The following is a 16,176-nucleotide window of genomic DNA, read 5'->3' as shown; positions in this document are numbered from 1 at the left end:
TGTCCTTCCAAGGAACTGTGGTTCTCCGGCCCCCTCTCCTAATTCTCTTTCGCTTCCTGCTTATGCGTTTTGAAAAAGTCATGCCTCCCTTATGTTTTTACCACTTCAGCTGTAGGACCAGAGCACTGAGGCTAACTTCTTACGAGATGGTATGTCTAAAAAGGGACAAAAGTCATCTTTTTCTGTTTATAATGTGACCGCCTCAGGTATCTTGTGATAGTGAAAGAAAGTTAACACAGTAGCTAAAGAGTGCTACTTTAAATTTGATTTTATATCTCAAATTCTAAAAATAAAAAATGAAAAATAAAAAAATCAGGCTACATGCTTGTTTATCCAGCCTTTAGTCAAATGCTCAAAATTCTAAAGGGAAAGCCGTAAAACACAGAACTGCCTGGCATCCCTGCATAAAGTTATATAGTATGGCGATTTGAATAGAAATGTCCCATTTGGGGGCACTGTGTGAGGATGCTATAGAAGAACCTTTAAGGGTGGAGCTTTGCTGGGCAAAGTCTATTACCAGGGGCCAGCCTATTTCCTGTTTATTTAGTCTGTCCTCTGTTTAGGTAAAATGTGATCTGGGGCTCCTGTTGCCACACATTCCCCACCAGGCCAAGCTTTTGTGGCCAGGATGGTCTTTATCTGTCCGGAGTTATAAGCCAAAGAAAGCCCTTTCTTCCTTTAATTGCTCTTGATCAGAGGTTTGTGCCACAGCCACCGGAAGTCAGCTAACGCGGTTGGTCATAGTGCCTGAAGGGCGCAGCACGCGCATCTCTGTCCTCTCCTACAAAGTCACTTCATCTAGATCCCCCAAATGCAAGTTCTACAACGATCTGTGCTCCTCCAAGACCTCCATGTTAAACTACAGGAGAGGTTATCGGACCACGTGATCGAGACAGGCTTAGGGGTGAGACTCAGGAGCAGGTAAAGTCTACTTGACATTGAGTGATCCCCAGCCAGAGGGAGCCCTTAGGTCTCAACCCCTCCCCGGTGCAGCTAGCAAAGGTAACAGCTAGCTGAAAGATACTGGTAGACACTGGGCCGCAACAACCTGTATTTATTCCACTGGTAGCTTCAGGGGCTCATTTATAATTTATACAGGACCAGACAGGCTGCTCCGAAAACTTCACAGAAAAACAAAACCTACAACCTCATTTTGGAGGTTCCTTTTCATCAAAACCCTAAATCATGCAAGTTCAATAGTATCCCATCATCTAAAAAAAAAAAAAAAATCCAAATGATTACATTATCATTTAAGAATTCCTTTTTAAGAATTTATCTTTTTTGACTATCTCTTTACATGACTACAGTTTACCATTTGTTTGAAACCGAAACCCCCACCCCTGCATCCTGCACCCCTCAAGTTTGAAGTAATTCAAAGGTTTTTCAGCTTTAAAGCCTGGGAACTTGACACATGCAGTTAGTTTATATCTGGAAAATTAGATCTTGGAGCAGGCTTGTATCCATGCATTATTTCTCCAAATGGAATAAACCCCCCCCCCCTTGAAATCAGAGCGTTCCTTGTACGTGGCAAGGCAGAAAACAGGAAGGTTGCAGGACTTGTCAGAATTAGTGACAAATCTGGCAAATTTGCAGCTCCGAGCCAAGTTTCCAGATGCCTGAAATTCAATGCTCATTCCTCCTGACCAGCTAATTTCCCTGGTGTTTTGGCCTTGAAATTTGAATTTTTGATGCTTAAAGAAAAGGCAGAAGAGCCAAAATCTCTCAAGAGAGAGCGGTCTGTGCCAAGACCCTTCCATCTGGCACTCTTTCAGGGAGAGCGCGGTTAATAGGGTCACTTCTGAACGTGGCATTATCAGCCTGCCTCAGTGTCCGCCAGGCCTGGCAGCCATAGGTTACACTTCTCCTCCCAGCCCTCTCCACATCTGTCTTTAATCTTGGCACCACTGCCTCCTCCCTGACTTGACAGTTCATTTGACTCCAACGAAACCCATCTAGAAAACGTCTTTATGTTTACCAGGACATCTGCTGCAAAGCGTCTCCCACAGACTTCACAGGGAAACAGCTTCTGATTGCCATCTGCGTGAGATTCAAGAGCACATTGTGTTAAGTTTCGTGGACTGGCCAGGCTGAGGAAAGACGAGGGACTGCAGGTGACCTCGGTCGCCTGTCAGCTCCACAGTTGTCCCTCCCACCACCTGCTTCCTCCTCCGCGGAAGAGCCTGTGCCATCCCACAAGTGTTTCTTTCCTACTATAAACTTCTCACCTCACCGAACGAGTCAATTGCACAAACGTGAGGCAAACAGAGTGCAATCATTTGCTTTGGTAGGGGAATGGGGTGCTGAGAGCTGTGCATCAGACATAAGAACAGAGGTAACCTATCAGCAAAAAGTCACAAATTATCTGATAGTGACATCTTTGGGATTCTGCTTAGGCTGAAGATAGACTGTCATTGATGTCTCCAGGAAAACTGGTCCCTGCCTTCCCTAGACAAAGGAAAGTGGAGGGGTGGCTCATTACCTATTGTAAGGTCCTTGCCGTGCAAGCGTGAGTGCCTGATTGTGGATCTCCAGGACCTAAATGAATGCTAGCATGGTGGCCTCCATCTGCAACTCAACCCCAGCACTGGAGGGGAGTTAGATGGGCAGATCCTGGGGTCTCACTGACTAGCCAGTCTAGACAATCAGAGAGACTCAGGTTCGTGGGAGAGACCCTATCTCAAAAATAAAATGGAGAACAATTAAGAAAGACACATGAAGCTGGCGGTGGTGGTGCACACCTTTGATCCCAGCACTTGGGAGGCAGAGGCAGGCAAATTTCTGTGAGTTCAAGGTCAGCCTGGTCTACAAGAGCTAGTTCCAGGACAGGCTCCAAAGCTACAGAGAAACCATGTCTCGAAAAAACAATAATAATAATAAATTTTAAAAAAAGAAAAAAGAAAGACACATGACATCAACCTTTGGCCTCTCTACCACACGCATGTGCAAGCGTGTGTGCATGTGCACACATGCACTTAGAACCAAGCCAATAATTCAGTACTGCTTGAAAATGTCAAACAAAACTCGTGTTTCTACCACAGGACTAACAAATCTTGCAAGAAATTATTAAATATACTGAAAGGAACCCACAAATAGGTTCAGCAGAAAATAGAAAAGAAAGATACATTTCTAAGAAGATTAGTTGCTTTAAAAAGCAAAATATTGTGGACTGAAAAGTTCACTTTTTAGTACTTTTTTTTTTGTTTGAATTTGAGGACAAAGTTTTTTTTTCATTTTTTTTTTTAAAGTTTCAGGTCTAAGCATAGGCGTTTTATACTGTAATAGAAATATGTCTTTTACTCCACAGACTCAGGGAACCCGCAGAGAACTGTGGAGAACTTACACACCTGAAGATAGACAGGGGTATGTCAATTTAAAAACTGGGGTGGAGATGTAAACAGGAGAGGAAGGAGAAAAGGTACTGAAGCATCTCCACCAGGACTAGTTTCAGGGGTGAGGGTGGGGAGGTGATAATCATGACTGCTTGGGCACAGTGCTAAGTTACCAGGCAGGAAGCCTGAGAAGACAGCGGGTCTGGGGCTAGAAAGAGCGAGTTGAAAAAAAGAATCCATCTTAGGAAGAAAAATGACCCCAGTCTGGGAAATACTGAGTTCAACCGAGTTGTGCAGCCAGCGGGATGGAAATGAGGGAGGGGTCAGGGTGAGGGACGCAGATGTAGGTTCCGAGGAATGAGGTAGAGCGGGACACTGCCAGGGAGGAAGTCGTGGAAAAAGCGGTGGAGAGAGGATCCGTAGGGAAACTTCCCCTCAAGGCCAAGAAAATGATGGTGATAAGCCAGGAGAAGCGGAGAGCAGGGCCACGGAAACCGACAGGGGAGCCATGTGAAAAAGGGGAGTCTGCTTAACAAGAAGCAGATGGCAGGTTGCACAGACGTTGTTGATTGAAACAGTTTCTTCACAGGTCTGCTAATTGGTATTGTGTTCTCTGCGCAGGTCATCCACCTCGGCCTACGGAAATACTCCCCGTCCTGTCTGCAACACTGGGTCTTAAAAGCAATGTTTTCAGTAAAGTTACCCCCCTTCCTGCGCCCTCGCAATAGACTTGTTAAAAGAAATAATTGATTCTAAAACTGTCATTTTCCCCCAACATTACTGAAGGCAATGTTCTTATTCATGTTATAGTCATATAGTCATTTTTATTTGGGTCTCTCCATTCCTAGGTTATTTCATAGGCTCTTCATAGCAAACTTGTAAGACCCGGCTGGTGCTATTTTTTTTATTCTCTATTGAGAAAAAGTTAAGTGATTTCACTCAGTCCAAAAACTGCAAGGGGTAACCCTGAGATTTGGACCCAAGTCTCTGTCTCTCCAAAGATTAAGACAAAAATTCAACTACAGGTTTATGATGTTCCCGTTAATCTATGAAAGATCTGGAAACCCCCAGAAGACCAATCATCTTTAGTTTAAATCAGTGTGTTTTAATGAGTTCAAAGACTTTAAAATAATAGATATGACCCAATTCAAAATGTGGCTATGGATGGACCACTCCATTACAAAAAACATTCAAGTTGGAAGCTTGTCTATAAGAAATGAGGAGATTGTCTGTCTCAACAGCTGGACCACACATGAAGTTGAAGGTCTATACTGTCACACTCTGAACTGATTCAAACAGAAGATTTGATTGCTACCACCTTAAAAGAACGCTTTGAAACAAACAACATGCCCATCAATGGGTAAAAGGCTAAATGAACTGTGGAGTACCCATACCTTGGAGCACCGCACAGCAATAAAAAAGGAAAACTATTGAGCCATGCAACAACCTAAAAGGATTTCAATGCTGAGTGAAATAAAGCCAAATTACTACAAATTCTACATGACTCCATTTGCAAAATATCCTCCAAAGTCAAAATGACAGAGATGGAAATTAGGCTTTAGATTCTTGAGCTGTAGGAATGATAGACATCAAGAATTTTTTTTAGTTTTTGTTATTGTATGTGTAGATGCACCTGCCACAGTGCATGTGGCAGTCAAAGGACGGCTTTGTAGAGCTGGTTCTTTATGTGGGTTCCGGGAGTTGAACTCCGGTCACTGAGATGGAGTAGGTCCTGTGGAGCTCAGACACAGAAACACCAGCCAGTCGTGCAGCTTGTGAGCATGACTGCTCACATGCCCGTAGGCGTCCAGGATTCACTCAGCACCTTGCTCGCTGACACATGCACACAGGTGCACACACTCTAGAAGCTGAAGTAGGACCTAGGGTTTCTTTAGGTTACCGCTAAGACACCAACTATGAGTTGCAAATGTTCCCTTCAGAGGTAGACTTGTGCTCCTAGTTGGCTCAAAGATAAGGAAGCTGTGTTAAGGGGTATCATATAAGTGGTTTAAAGAAAAAGGGGTAATGCTTAGTGTAACTGACTGGGTAGTTAATAAACGAATAGGGAAACAACAACCAGGCTGTCCTGGAACTTGCTTTTTAGACCAGGCTAGCCTCGAACTCACTGAGATCCACCTGCCTCTGCCTCCCAAGGGCTGGGATTACTGGCGTGTGCCACCACTGCCTGGCTCTGTGTTTCTTTCTTTCTTTTTTTTTTCGAGACAGGGTTTCTCTGTGGTTTTTGGAGCCTGTCCTGGAACTAACTCTTGTAGACCAGGCTGGTCTCAAACTCACAGAGATATGCCTGCCTCTGCCTCCCAAGTGCTGGGATTAAAGGAGTGCGGAACCACCACCCGTGCTCTGTGTTTCTTATTTGCACAAGTATGTGTTTGCATATTACATATTTTACCATAACTAACTTACAAACTCACAACTAACTTACAAAGCACTGGACTCCTTATTTTCTGCTTTCTAACTAGATCAAACAGGCATGTTAAAGCAAGCCATTGTCAACACGTAAAAACAACACAGTCAGGGGTTGGGGCTGCTCTCCATCAAGGTGATGTGATGTCACAGTGCAGGCTGTAGATGCTACATCTGTCTACAGTGCATCAAGACAGCATGCACAAATGGCGCCAGCAATGAAGACACTCAGGCTTTTAATACTAACAAAGTACCTATCAAGAAAGCTTTGAAACCAATTCGGGACAATGCTTAAACAAAACTAAAACTCAGTAGGCAGGGCCATCGACTGAGTTCAATTCTGGAACCCACATAAAAACCCAGCTCCACACAGCCGCCCTTTGACTGCCAAGTGCACTGTGGCGGGTGCATCTATACATACAATAACAACAAATAATTCTCCCTGCCTACTTGGGATTGTTTCTCCTTGCTGACCCTTATGAACGAACCTATCACTATTTAAGTCATTCTTTTATGAAGTGTCTTACCCTGAACCCATCCATACCTATGCCACCGAACACTATTCACCGAATTCCAGGCACTAGCTTGGCCAGCAGGTAAAGTGGTAAGCACAATGTTCTGCCCTCCAACTTTCCTCTAGTCAGAAAGGATCCCGAGAAGCACAAGGCTGGGAAGAGGAAGTGCCGGGAGGAGGGCGTGCTCCTTAATGAAAATCATAGGTGACAACTGAGCAACCTTGCAGGCTTATCCGAAGACTTCAGGGGAACAGTGAGTACCTATCTCCTCGTAACAAGTGGTGCTTGTAACAGTGATGGCATCGGCACTTATCTGTGCCTCCTGTCTCCAACCAAGTAGTTCTTGAAGGCAAAATCCCCCTTATCTCTCAACTGCTGTGGTTCAGCACTGAGCTCATGTGCTCGGTTTTCATCACTGTTTACAGAAGACTAAAACCTGAATATTTCGGCATGTGTTTGTGTGTATGTGTGTGTGTATGGGCGGGGAGGCGGTTGGCTTTTAGGTCTGGTGTGTGTAGGAAAAATTTGCTAACAAGTTCTAGCAATTCATTCAGGTCGCCCCTAAAGTCTTCTCCAGAACAGAATTACAGTCTTTAAGCTAAATTAATCGGTCCCACAGCAACAAGCTTCTCAAGACTTACAGCTGAGTTGCATTCCCTTGTTTACAAGAGATTAATTGGAATAGAACCAGCAGGGCTCAGTGACATCCTGTGCCCACGACTCTTCAAGGTTTGGAGACACTTCTTTGGAAATGGTCAACAAGAGAAAAGGCCCATCCACTTAGGATTTTTATTTCCAGTATTCATATAAAACACCAACTACCTCTGCTTTTGCAGGTTGGCATTTCAGCACACGCTCAGTGTGCTGCACTTCCTCAATGACAAATTGTGCACACTTTTATTTTTACTTTTGGTTAGGTGTTAACAGAATAGAATTGTAAAGTTTTTCACAACTCTAAAAGAAATACAATAATTAAGATTTTAATTAATAAAACTTAGAATAAGGTGATACCTATCAGCTTCGGAAACGACTTAATTAACTACCAGGTGACGTGACTTCTAAAAGACCTAGCCGTCAAGAGCAGCTCACCCGCCACAGCTGGCTGTGCCTCAGCCATTTTGTCCTCCACTCTGACCAAGTGTCCACACTGATCAGGGGCAAATGGGCAAAGGTCAGTGAGAAGTCAGTTTACCAAATAATGAACATTATGATGGAGTCATTGCCTAAGCCTTGAATCAGTCTCTAGATGTCAAAACAAGAACAACTCATCAAACCCTGGAAACTTCTGAGTATGTATTTTAATAAGCTGTGGATGGTTCCAAACATTAAACAATGTTGGGAAGACAAACTTTCTAGGTTACAGTGGAGTAAGTATTTCTGATCACTCCAGCTATGCTGGTCCTAAATCCCAGAGGGAAAGAGCCAGCTGGTTCCAGGGCAGGAAATCCCAACCACAACTGCGGTGCACATCGTCACAGTCTTTTTGAAAGGGTCGTTTTGTGGACACGGGAAAATCAGCTCTTACCCGTGGAATCTTCTCAGGAACAGTCTTCTCACCACTGAGAATAAACTCAGCATTTCAAAACTGAGCTTAACCAGACCCCTCCTCTACAGACGGCAAATTAAACCATGTAATTCCTGAGAAGGCGTGGAGAGGTTTCAAAGAAATATTTGAGAACATCTGCAAAGGACAACTTTGACAACCATACAAACAAATGAGCACACCGAGTCCGTGCACGTTATAAAGACATTTCCTTTAATTTATCCAAACATTTCACTTCCATGAAGTCATTTATCTCAGAGGGAATATAAGCTTATAATAGTAAACTCAAAACATCATATTTACAAGGTAGCTGACAAGAGAACCTCATTTGTATAAAAATACAAATATTCCTTTCTCAGCTATTTGCATATAAAAATGACAGGGTCATGTTTACCTCCTTAAGACCCTGGTTAATTACGCAGCAGAGAAGACCACTGAGAGAGGAAGACAACTCACTGACTCTTCCTCACCTACAGCTTCAGACCCTCAATGTTCTTCAGGTTCAGCAGCTCCTTCTCTTGCCTTCTCTTCTCCAGTTTGAATGCTAGTTTGTTAGCTTTCTTTTCAGTTCTTCGTTCCTGTACAAGAGGATCCCAGGTTACATTGGTACAGACGGACCCTGTTCCCCCCAGCAGCTCTTCGCAAGCCCCACATCAGAGGGCGTAGTTACCTTCCGTTCCTCTTTTATGGCCTGCTTTCTGGCTCTTTTATCGTCTTTGCTTTCATTTTTGGGCCGAGGCTGGGTTGACACCTTGGGGAGGTCACTGCTGTTGATCATCTGCATTCGTTCTAGCTGCTTTGCCGTCAGGCCCTTCTTAGGTAAGACATTGAGAGGTATGCCCGTTTTTGAAGACAGGTGGATCTGTTTGGGCTGAGCCGGAGAGAAAGCAGCACTAGTTATTCCCCATCCTACTCACAACTGCTCACTGGTGGTGCACTGTTGGTGCTCTCCTACCAGCCACGCAGCCAGAAAGGGTTACTGTGAGAAAGGGCACTGAAGACCAACCTTTATTTGCAAGTGTGTATGTGTTTGAGTGTGGCCCATATGTATGGGGGCCTCCAGGGGCCAGAAAAAGCATCAGATCCTTTGGAGCTGGAGTTCCCACCTGATGTGTGTGCTATGAACCTAGCTGGGTCCTCTGAAGGAGCAGGTAGTGATCTCAACTGTTGTGCTACCATTCCAGCCCTGAAAATGGTACACTAACAATGTCAGCCTTACCTTTGGTTCATATTTGATGAGCTGTGGATGGTTATACAAATTGGAGTATAAACCTGGAGAAAGATCATGTGACACCTAAGCACAATGTAAGTTCAACAAAAGTACCATCCAGTTCACACTACGTTCCTAGTCTCGGTGATTTTATAGTGCAAAATCACACTACAGCCTCTCTGAAAACCATTCTGAAATTATTTACAACTCAATAGCAGAACAGTCATATTCTTTTTTTTCATTTTATTTATTTATTATTAAAAATTTCCATTTTCCCCGCCTCCCATTTCCCTCCTCCCTCTCCCCCTCCCCCTTCTCCCTCTCCAGTCCAAAGAGCAGTCAGGGTTCCCTGCCCTGTGGGAAGTCCAAAGCAGTCATATTCTTTTTAAGGCATTTTCACAAATTCCCTAAAAGTTTAACTTCTACTAAATTCTATCTGTTTCCCACATTCACACTGAATGGTTTTCATACCTTTGGCAGTTGGTGGGCAATAAGATACTTACTGCAAATGGACTCGCAATCCCACGTCTCTTTCTTTTCCTGAACAACCACGGTGATCATCTCTTCGTTTTCCGACTCATCGAGCTCATTCGTTGGCAGATCTTGATCCTCAAAAGGCTCAAGAGTATTCAATTTTACACAACTTTTTTTTTGTGCATTTTATAAAATGAAAACAGGATAAAGAAAACATTAAATTGCATGTCACTAAAAGAGCTCCAGAGACAAGAGCCATTTTAAATCCTATTCCTGTGCCTGCCAAGCTCCTGGAACATTCCCACTCTACCCTTCCAGAGGCTTTGCACACTCGCTCTGCTGATAGGCACATCAAATCTAGCTGTATCTGCAGAAGGTTCTACATTACACAAGATGCCAGATTCCCTAAGATGAGCACCAGCTGCTCATCTATCTCTCCAAAGTATGCGCAGAATTCACTTAAAGCCTATGGCCCCTTTCATGCTGTGGGAACTGCATGCTGCAGTGTTTCATGGAACAAGACCTGTGAGCAGATTTTAATACATCAGCTTCTCTGAGATAAGAGGCACTTTGATACAGATGCTGACTGAGCAAATACTTCACTTGTGAGCTCTGCTAATCAGCCGAGGTCAAGCTTATCTATTAGCCAGAACTACTCACTTTTCGGAACACCCATCACTTCAGAAACAAGAAACCAGGCATTTCTAAGTTATAAAGATTCTTCAGCCTGAGGCCAGAAGCAGCTTTTATTTCCCAACTCCAATGTTTCTTTGTACTTTATTTTCCGCCTTAACCTTAGCTACTGCACCACCATCAAGTCAATCAGTGATAGACTTTGACTCCCCCATCAGTCATCTGAAGGTAGGAAAAGATTGTAATTAAAGGAAGAGCTGCCATACTTCTCCGCCTTCTCCTTAAAGTAGTCATTCAAAACTTCCTGCAGCCGATTGCTGTCCACTTGAATGGAACCTTCCAGTTCTGCGTTATCCAGAGCTCCAATTTCATCATCATCATATTGTTCATAAAACTTGAATACAAACAACAAAAAAGATGTCATGAAAAATATACCATGAATTAAATTAACTCTTTATGTATTTCTATTAACCTTACTCCTACACAGTATTTCAACAGTACTAAAAGCTTACAACTATCATTACTGTGTCAGCAGAGAGAAAAATAAAATAATAAAAAGCTTTTTACTCAGATTGGACAATAAAATGCTATGCATAGATCTTTGTTTTAGAACACCAGCGAAAATTGCTCTCTCAGTGATGCAGACGCTGTGAGGGAATCTGCTGTGTAAACTCCATTCTCTCTCAGATGCTGTGAGCACTGTTGTGCTCTATCTGATGAGCAAAGATGTTGTTACTTAACAGTGGATTTCTCTTGACAGGCAAGAGGGAAACACTTCTGTGGTATTGTAGCAAAACTGTGTATTCCATGTACTGAAAGCATTTCTTCACTTGCTGACTACTAAGTAAAAAGCTTCAAGTTCTACTACATGCCAGACACAACTACTTTAGGGCTTGGATGTACACTTGAGACTCTTTGTCCATGGAGAAATCCTATCCTAACCTGACACAAACTTGTGGATAATATACACAGATCAGCACATTAAAGATGGCGTCAGAAGGGAAAGAGCATGGGATAGAATGGGCGAAGAGACTCTGTGTAGGTGGTCCATAGTACTGTAAACCAGGAGTTGGCCTGTCCCAGGAGTCAAATCTGGTATACATCACACTCTACTTTTTTGTTTTTAGTGTTAGTTATATCTGAAGAACTAAAATAATTGAATTTTGTTGATGTTAAGCCAGCCAACTCTTAGCAAAACAGCAAAAGTTTGCAGAATATGGTGAGATGCAAAATCAGAACTTCAAATCTCAGACTGAGATGTCAGATGTTCTATCAGTCAACCCTTGGGACCTACACAGCTCTTTCCAAAATCCTGACCAGAGTGCGGCTCTGATCAATCTTAATGCAACAGGCAGTTTCTAATCCTGAAAGGTTTACTCTGGTTCCAATCTCTCTTTTTGCAGGGGAAGACAGAACTCAGTGACATTTCCCAGGGCACGCACCTTCTCAAACCTCTCGTCATGCAGAGTCAGCTGCTCATTTCTCCTCATGACTGAGGAGGTCATAGAATACTCAGTGAAACGGCTTTTGGTTTCCTCTTCCCAAAACAGGTGGTTTCTGATGGCTTCTCGAGGTGACCCGGGGGTAGATCTGTCTCCTCCATCTGATGGCAGGCCTGAAGAGCTACAGTCATCTCCGCTCCCTTCCTCATCGTCCATGTCTTCCCATTCATGGTCATCTGCACTCTCGGATTCCCTATAGTCAACAGGCCATAAATCACCCGTCCAAACAACTGGAAAACCATCAGAGCACAGCAACCTCACACAAACCCAGAAGCTCCTTCTGAAGGGCTCAGAGGAAGCAGCCCTTGAGATGGTATTAGACTCATCTGGCACAGTAGGAAAGCAACCAGTCATCAGGAATTTGGGTTTTAGCTCCACTTACTGATAGTTTGTCTCAAATTTAACTATTTCCCACTCTAATACAGATATCTTAGATCATGTTCTCAAAACTAGACGATGGTTACCCTCCCACTACAAAAACACCACACATACGGCAGATCCATTCCTTCTTCTCCTGTCGGCTTATTTGCCTTAAGAATAAAGTCATCTTCAAGGAGGTTATCTGGATCATCAAAGTCAAAATCATCATCAAGAGCAGCAACAATGTCAGGATCCAAATCCAGGCGAGGTCCTAAAAGGAAAAGAAAACTGAGCAAAACCCCTATCTGTACCCCCTAGCATTCAGGAGTTCAAGGTCTACCTCAGCTTCTCTGTGAGTCTGACCCCAGCCTGGACTACAATAGGCCACTGCTGCAAAGTAAACAAAACAGGAACCTCAGGTCCCTTGCACTCCTCCACTACCACCCCAATCCGCCCCCCCCCCCTGGGGGCACTAAGAAAGCATGGTACATATTTATTTTATACTATCTGATCTATTTATACACTTCAGATGAAAGACTAAGACTAAAAAACTTTAAGTACGTTTAGGTAGACAGAATGAAAACATCCATTCTTCAATATCCACTAGTAAGAGCATTTCCATTACCAATCTTTTTTATTAAATTCTTTAGCAAAACTCCTAAATTTTCACCTGCAGAATAAATCCAGGTTTCAAATTCATTTATTAAAAAAAAAAACAAGTATTTGGTGACTTTTATACTTTCATAAATTTGAACCACAAAATTTTAATAAATCCCAGCTGGTTTCTTCAGCTATATAATTTTACTTGATAACATGAACCTATCTTTGACAAGGTCTACTTTGCTAATGGGGCTTGCTATGCTGCCCCTCCCTGTTCTCCAGTTGCATTTTTTTATTCATCCTTTCACGCCCCCCTGGTATGCTAACTGTATACACTTCCTGGTGTTTACATTCGCTCGGCTTTGTAGAGTCAGTTTCCTGTCTGGCCTGGCATATCTTTTCTGCCCAGCCTTCTCCCCTCCCTCCTTCCACCTGCCTTCTACTTAAGAAAGCAAATGACACTGTTCACAGGACCCTTCTGAACAAACAACCACAAAACCAACAAATAAACTTTGCTATTCTCTTGAAAGCTTTGCCAAGCTTCCCGATGGTGCTCCTTGCATTTACTCTTCTATGCCCCAAAGGTAATAACCCATTTAGTATCTTTTCTACAGACAGAAATTCTCTCAGGTTGTGTTTTATTTTGGTTTAACTTAAGACTATTATTATACAACAACCACTTTGAAAGATTAAGTCAGTGAAAGAATGTCCTAAGGCAAGTACTGGTTAACTTAGGAAAAAATACTAAATACTATCTCTGTGGACCTTTGTTTTGGCCTACTATAGCAGTGGTACTGCAAGTTTTCTTTAAAAGTTACTTCTTCAATTTATTTTGGGTGAATCTTCCAATAGATTTCTTCCAAATACTCATATGGTACTGTTCAAAAATTTAAGGAATAATGATCATCCTTGTCATCTTCATAAGAGAGCACATGAACATTAAACCTCCCTTACAAGGTTCCCACACTTTTTTTCAAATGGTATCTATAAAGACATAAGAACTTGTTGCATCATACAAAATGCTGCTGGCCATAATCCCTCTTCATGTTCTATTATCCAAATTCTACATTAATCTTGATTGTTTATAAACTCTTTACTGTGGATGGAAAAATCCTATACCTTTGTTTCTTTTTTGCAAAACACAAATTTACTCAAATGAAAACTTAAAGAAGTTAAATTCTTTCCTTTTGGCTGTAAGCCTCGGCCTTTAGTGGCTGAGCCACCATGAACCATAAGCACAATGACCAGCACAGCAAGCTATAACCAATGATGCAGTAGTGGTACTTGTATTTTGGGGGTAACCAATAGCCACCCAATTAGACTTAAGACCCACTTTTAAAGGAGACAGACAGCTCATGTCTGGTACTGTAAGCCCAGCCAACTACCTGTGACTGCTGAGGTCACAGACCCTAGGAGAACCTACTGCTGCCACGTTCCTCAACCAGTGTAATTCCCAACTGCACTGTAAACACCCATTCTTATATCCACAGATACATGCAGCTCCCACCCCTCATCAATGAAGCCTCATTGCAGTAGACGAGAGACCAACAGAAAGCCACAAATGGTCAAAATGGAGACAAGTAACTGTGGGGTGGCCGGACCCAACTGGTAGATTGGCCACGCAATCCCTCACCCAAGGCTCAAGAAACATCAAAGAAAGGGAGTGAAACAACTTTAAGAGCCACAGGTCTAAGATGTCTGCTCCAAGACAAGTGTCTTCTATACGATAGGAGTTGCACACAGGGAATCTTAGCCATATTGCCACCCAAACAAGACCTCAACAAGACAAAGAGAACACCAGTCAACATTCCAATGCAGATAGGTGGATAGAGGAAATTCATGAGACCCCCCTTCCCTAGCTACCAAGAGAAGAGAACTGGTCTTCTCCAGGGACAACCTTCAATAGGTTACCCAATCCCAAACAGTCACTCCTAAACACACACATGACAAAATGGACTCAGCAGGCTATAGTTGCACACAGAATTAAAGCAGTCATGAGCTTAGAGAGTGGAATGGGGGGTGCAGGGGAAAGTGTGCAGGGTGGGGGGAGCTATGTAAATATGGTACTCATGTATGAAGTTTTCCAATAACAAAATAAATGTTTTTAGAAAAGTTAAACTCACCTGAAACTGGAGCTGCTTTGTTTAACAATCCGACATCTTCCTCAAACTCAGATGCAAACACTGATGAAGGCAACTTAATTCCAGTGCTCTTAAAAAAGAAATTACACAGCTGTGAGGCTTCCTGAGAAAATACTGCTCAGCCACTGTACTGGGCTGAAAAGCATCCTTCCCAAATTCATAGCCACTCAGTCTTGGGCTGTGACCAAGGTTTCTGTGGTTTATTCCCTAAGAAACAATGCAACTTGCTCATTACTCTGAAACATTACGGTTGAACCTTAACAGTAGATCAGCCTTCGGTCCTCATGAATGGATCCGGTCATTCATGTGGTGACTAAGGAGTAACAGGCTGAGAGTGATCTGCTCTGAAGGTCAGTGGGCTAGGTCTCTCACACAGTGTCTGCTGTCAGCAAGAAGGCCACAACCATATATCTTCCCTTGGTCTTGAACATGAGTTCAGTGGTCGGCTTGCCCTCACATAAAGGGGTGACTGAGATGTGGAGAAGAGGGCAGACTGGAGTGGGGCACCCACAGGTCAGAGAACTCTGAAGACAGACTACTGGCGAGCTTAGAAGAGTGAGATGAGTGACAACACAATCGAGTCCCAAGAAGCAACTGAGTCTGCCAAGGACCTGGTTTGGACTTTGGCTCCAGACCACTGCTGGAAATCAGTCTGTCCTGACTTGTTAGCAGTCTCAGGAGGCTCTAGTTACTGCATCTCTGGTTCTCTAACCCGTGAAGCAGCACATGTTCTCAACACTCATCACCACCCTAGCAGGTGATGATACTCCACACCACCCTTCTATACTGCCCCACTAGTTCTCCCAACTGTGAGCATCAACATTTCACAGAGAAACACAAGCTCAGAAAATGATGTCAATGCATCCAGGGTTTGATCCACACATTACAACTCTGCCTGCCTGGAGTCTCAAAACAAATGCATCTTTTTTCTACACTAGAGATAGCACCCCAAGGTCCAGCAAAGGCACAGCCTCTCTTGCAACCAGTTGTCTCAACTCCAAAGGAGGTCACAAAACACCTCTCTGTTCCTACATCCCTCTTGACTCTTGTGCACCATTCCACTCCCTTCCTTTGGGCAACATCCTAATTCAACCTTCTTTTTAAATTTTATTGTTGCCGGGCGGTGGTGGCGCACGCCTTTAATCCCAGCATTTTGGGAGGCAGAGGCAGGTGGATCTCTGTGAGTTCGAGACCAGCCTGGTCTACAGAGGAGGTCACAAAACACCTCTCTGTTCCTACATCCCTCTTGACTCTTGTCACTCCCTTCCTTTGGGCAACATCCTAATTCAACCTTCTTTTTAAATTTTATTGTTGCCGGGCGGTGGTGGCGCACGCCTTTAATCCCAGCACTTTGGGAGGCAGAGGCAGGTGGATCTCTGTGAGTTCGAGACCAGCCTGGTCTACAGAGCTAGTTCCAGGACAGGCTCCAAAGCCACAGAGAAACC

The 16,176-nt window shown here is 43.5% G+C and overlaps 2 protein-coding genes across 2 annotated transcripts in view; both read right to left on the bottom strand.

Annotated features, from left to right (window-relative positions):
* The window catches only part of Zc2hc1b (zinc finger C2HC-type containing 1B), a 66,241-nt gene extending 58,796 nt beyond the window's left edge, over positions 1-7,445 (bottom strand). The window contains exons 1-2 of the mRNA XM_013351411.2: positions 7,358-7,445; positions 1,976-2,037 (exon numbers count right to left, since the gene is read on the bottom strand). Of these exons, the coding sequence (XP_013206865.1) occupies positions 1,976-2,037; positions 7,358-7,385 (90 nt within the window). The 5' untranslated portion in view covers positions 7,386-7,445. The remainder of the gene's footprint in view (positions 1-1,975; positions 2,038-7,357) is intronic.
* A 558-nt stretch (positions 7,446-8,003) lies between these two features.
* Ltv1 (LTV1 ribosome biogenesis factor) overlaps positions 8,004-16,176 on the bottom strand; it is a 12,307-nt gene continuing 4,134 nt past the window's right edge. Inside the window, exons 4-11 of the mRNA XM_005360998.2 lie at positions 14,714-14,801; positions 12,123-12,261; positions 11,571-11,823; positions 10,395-10,522; positions 9,525-9,664; positions 9,031-9,083; positions 8,482-8,682; positions 8,004-8,389 (exon numbers count right to left, since the gene is read on the bottom strand). Coding sequence (XP_005361055.1) covers positions 8,282-8,389; positions 8,482-8,682; positions 9,031-9,083; positions 9,525-9,664; positions 10,395-10,522; positions 11,571-11,823; positions 12,123-12,261; positions 14,714-14,801 — 1,110 coding nt within the window. The 3' untranslated portion in view covers positions 8,004-8,281. The remainder of the gene's footprint in view (positions 8,390-8,481; positions 8,683-9,030; positions 9,084-9,524; positions 9,665-10,394; positions 10,523-11,570; positions 11,824-12,122; positions 12,262-14,713; positions 14,802-16,176) is intronic.

Source organism: Microtus ochrogaster, linkage group LG4 (genome assembly GCF_000317375.1).
Source record: "Microtus ochrogaster isolate Prairie Vole_2 linkage group LG4, MicOch1.0, whole genome shotgun sequence".
Classification (NCBI taxonomy): Eukaryota; Metazoa; Chordata; class Mammalia; order Rodentia; family Cricetidae; genus Microtus; species Microtus ochrogaster.
The sequence above is the reverse complement of the archived record's forward strand: the minus strand, read 5'-3'. Positions and strand labels throughout refer to the sequence as shown.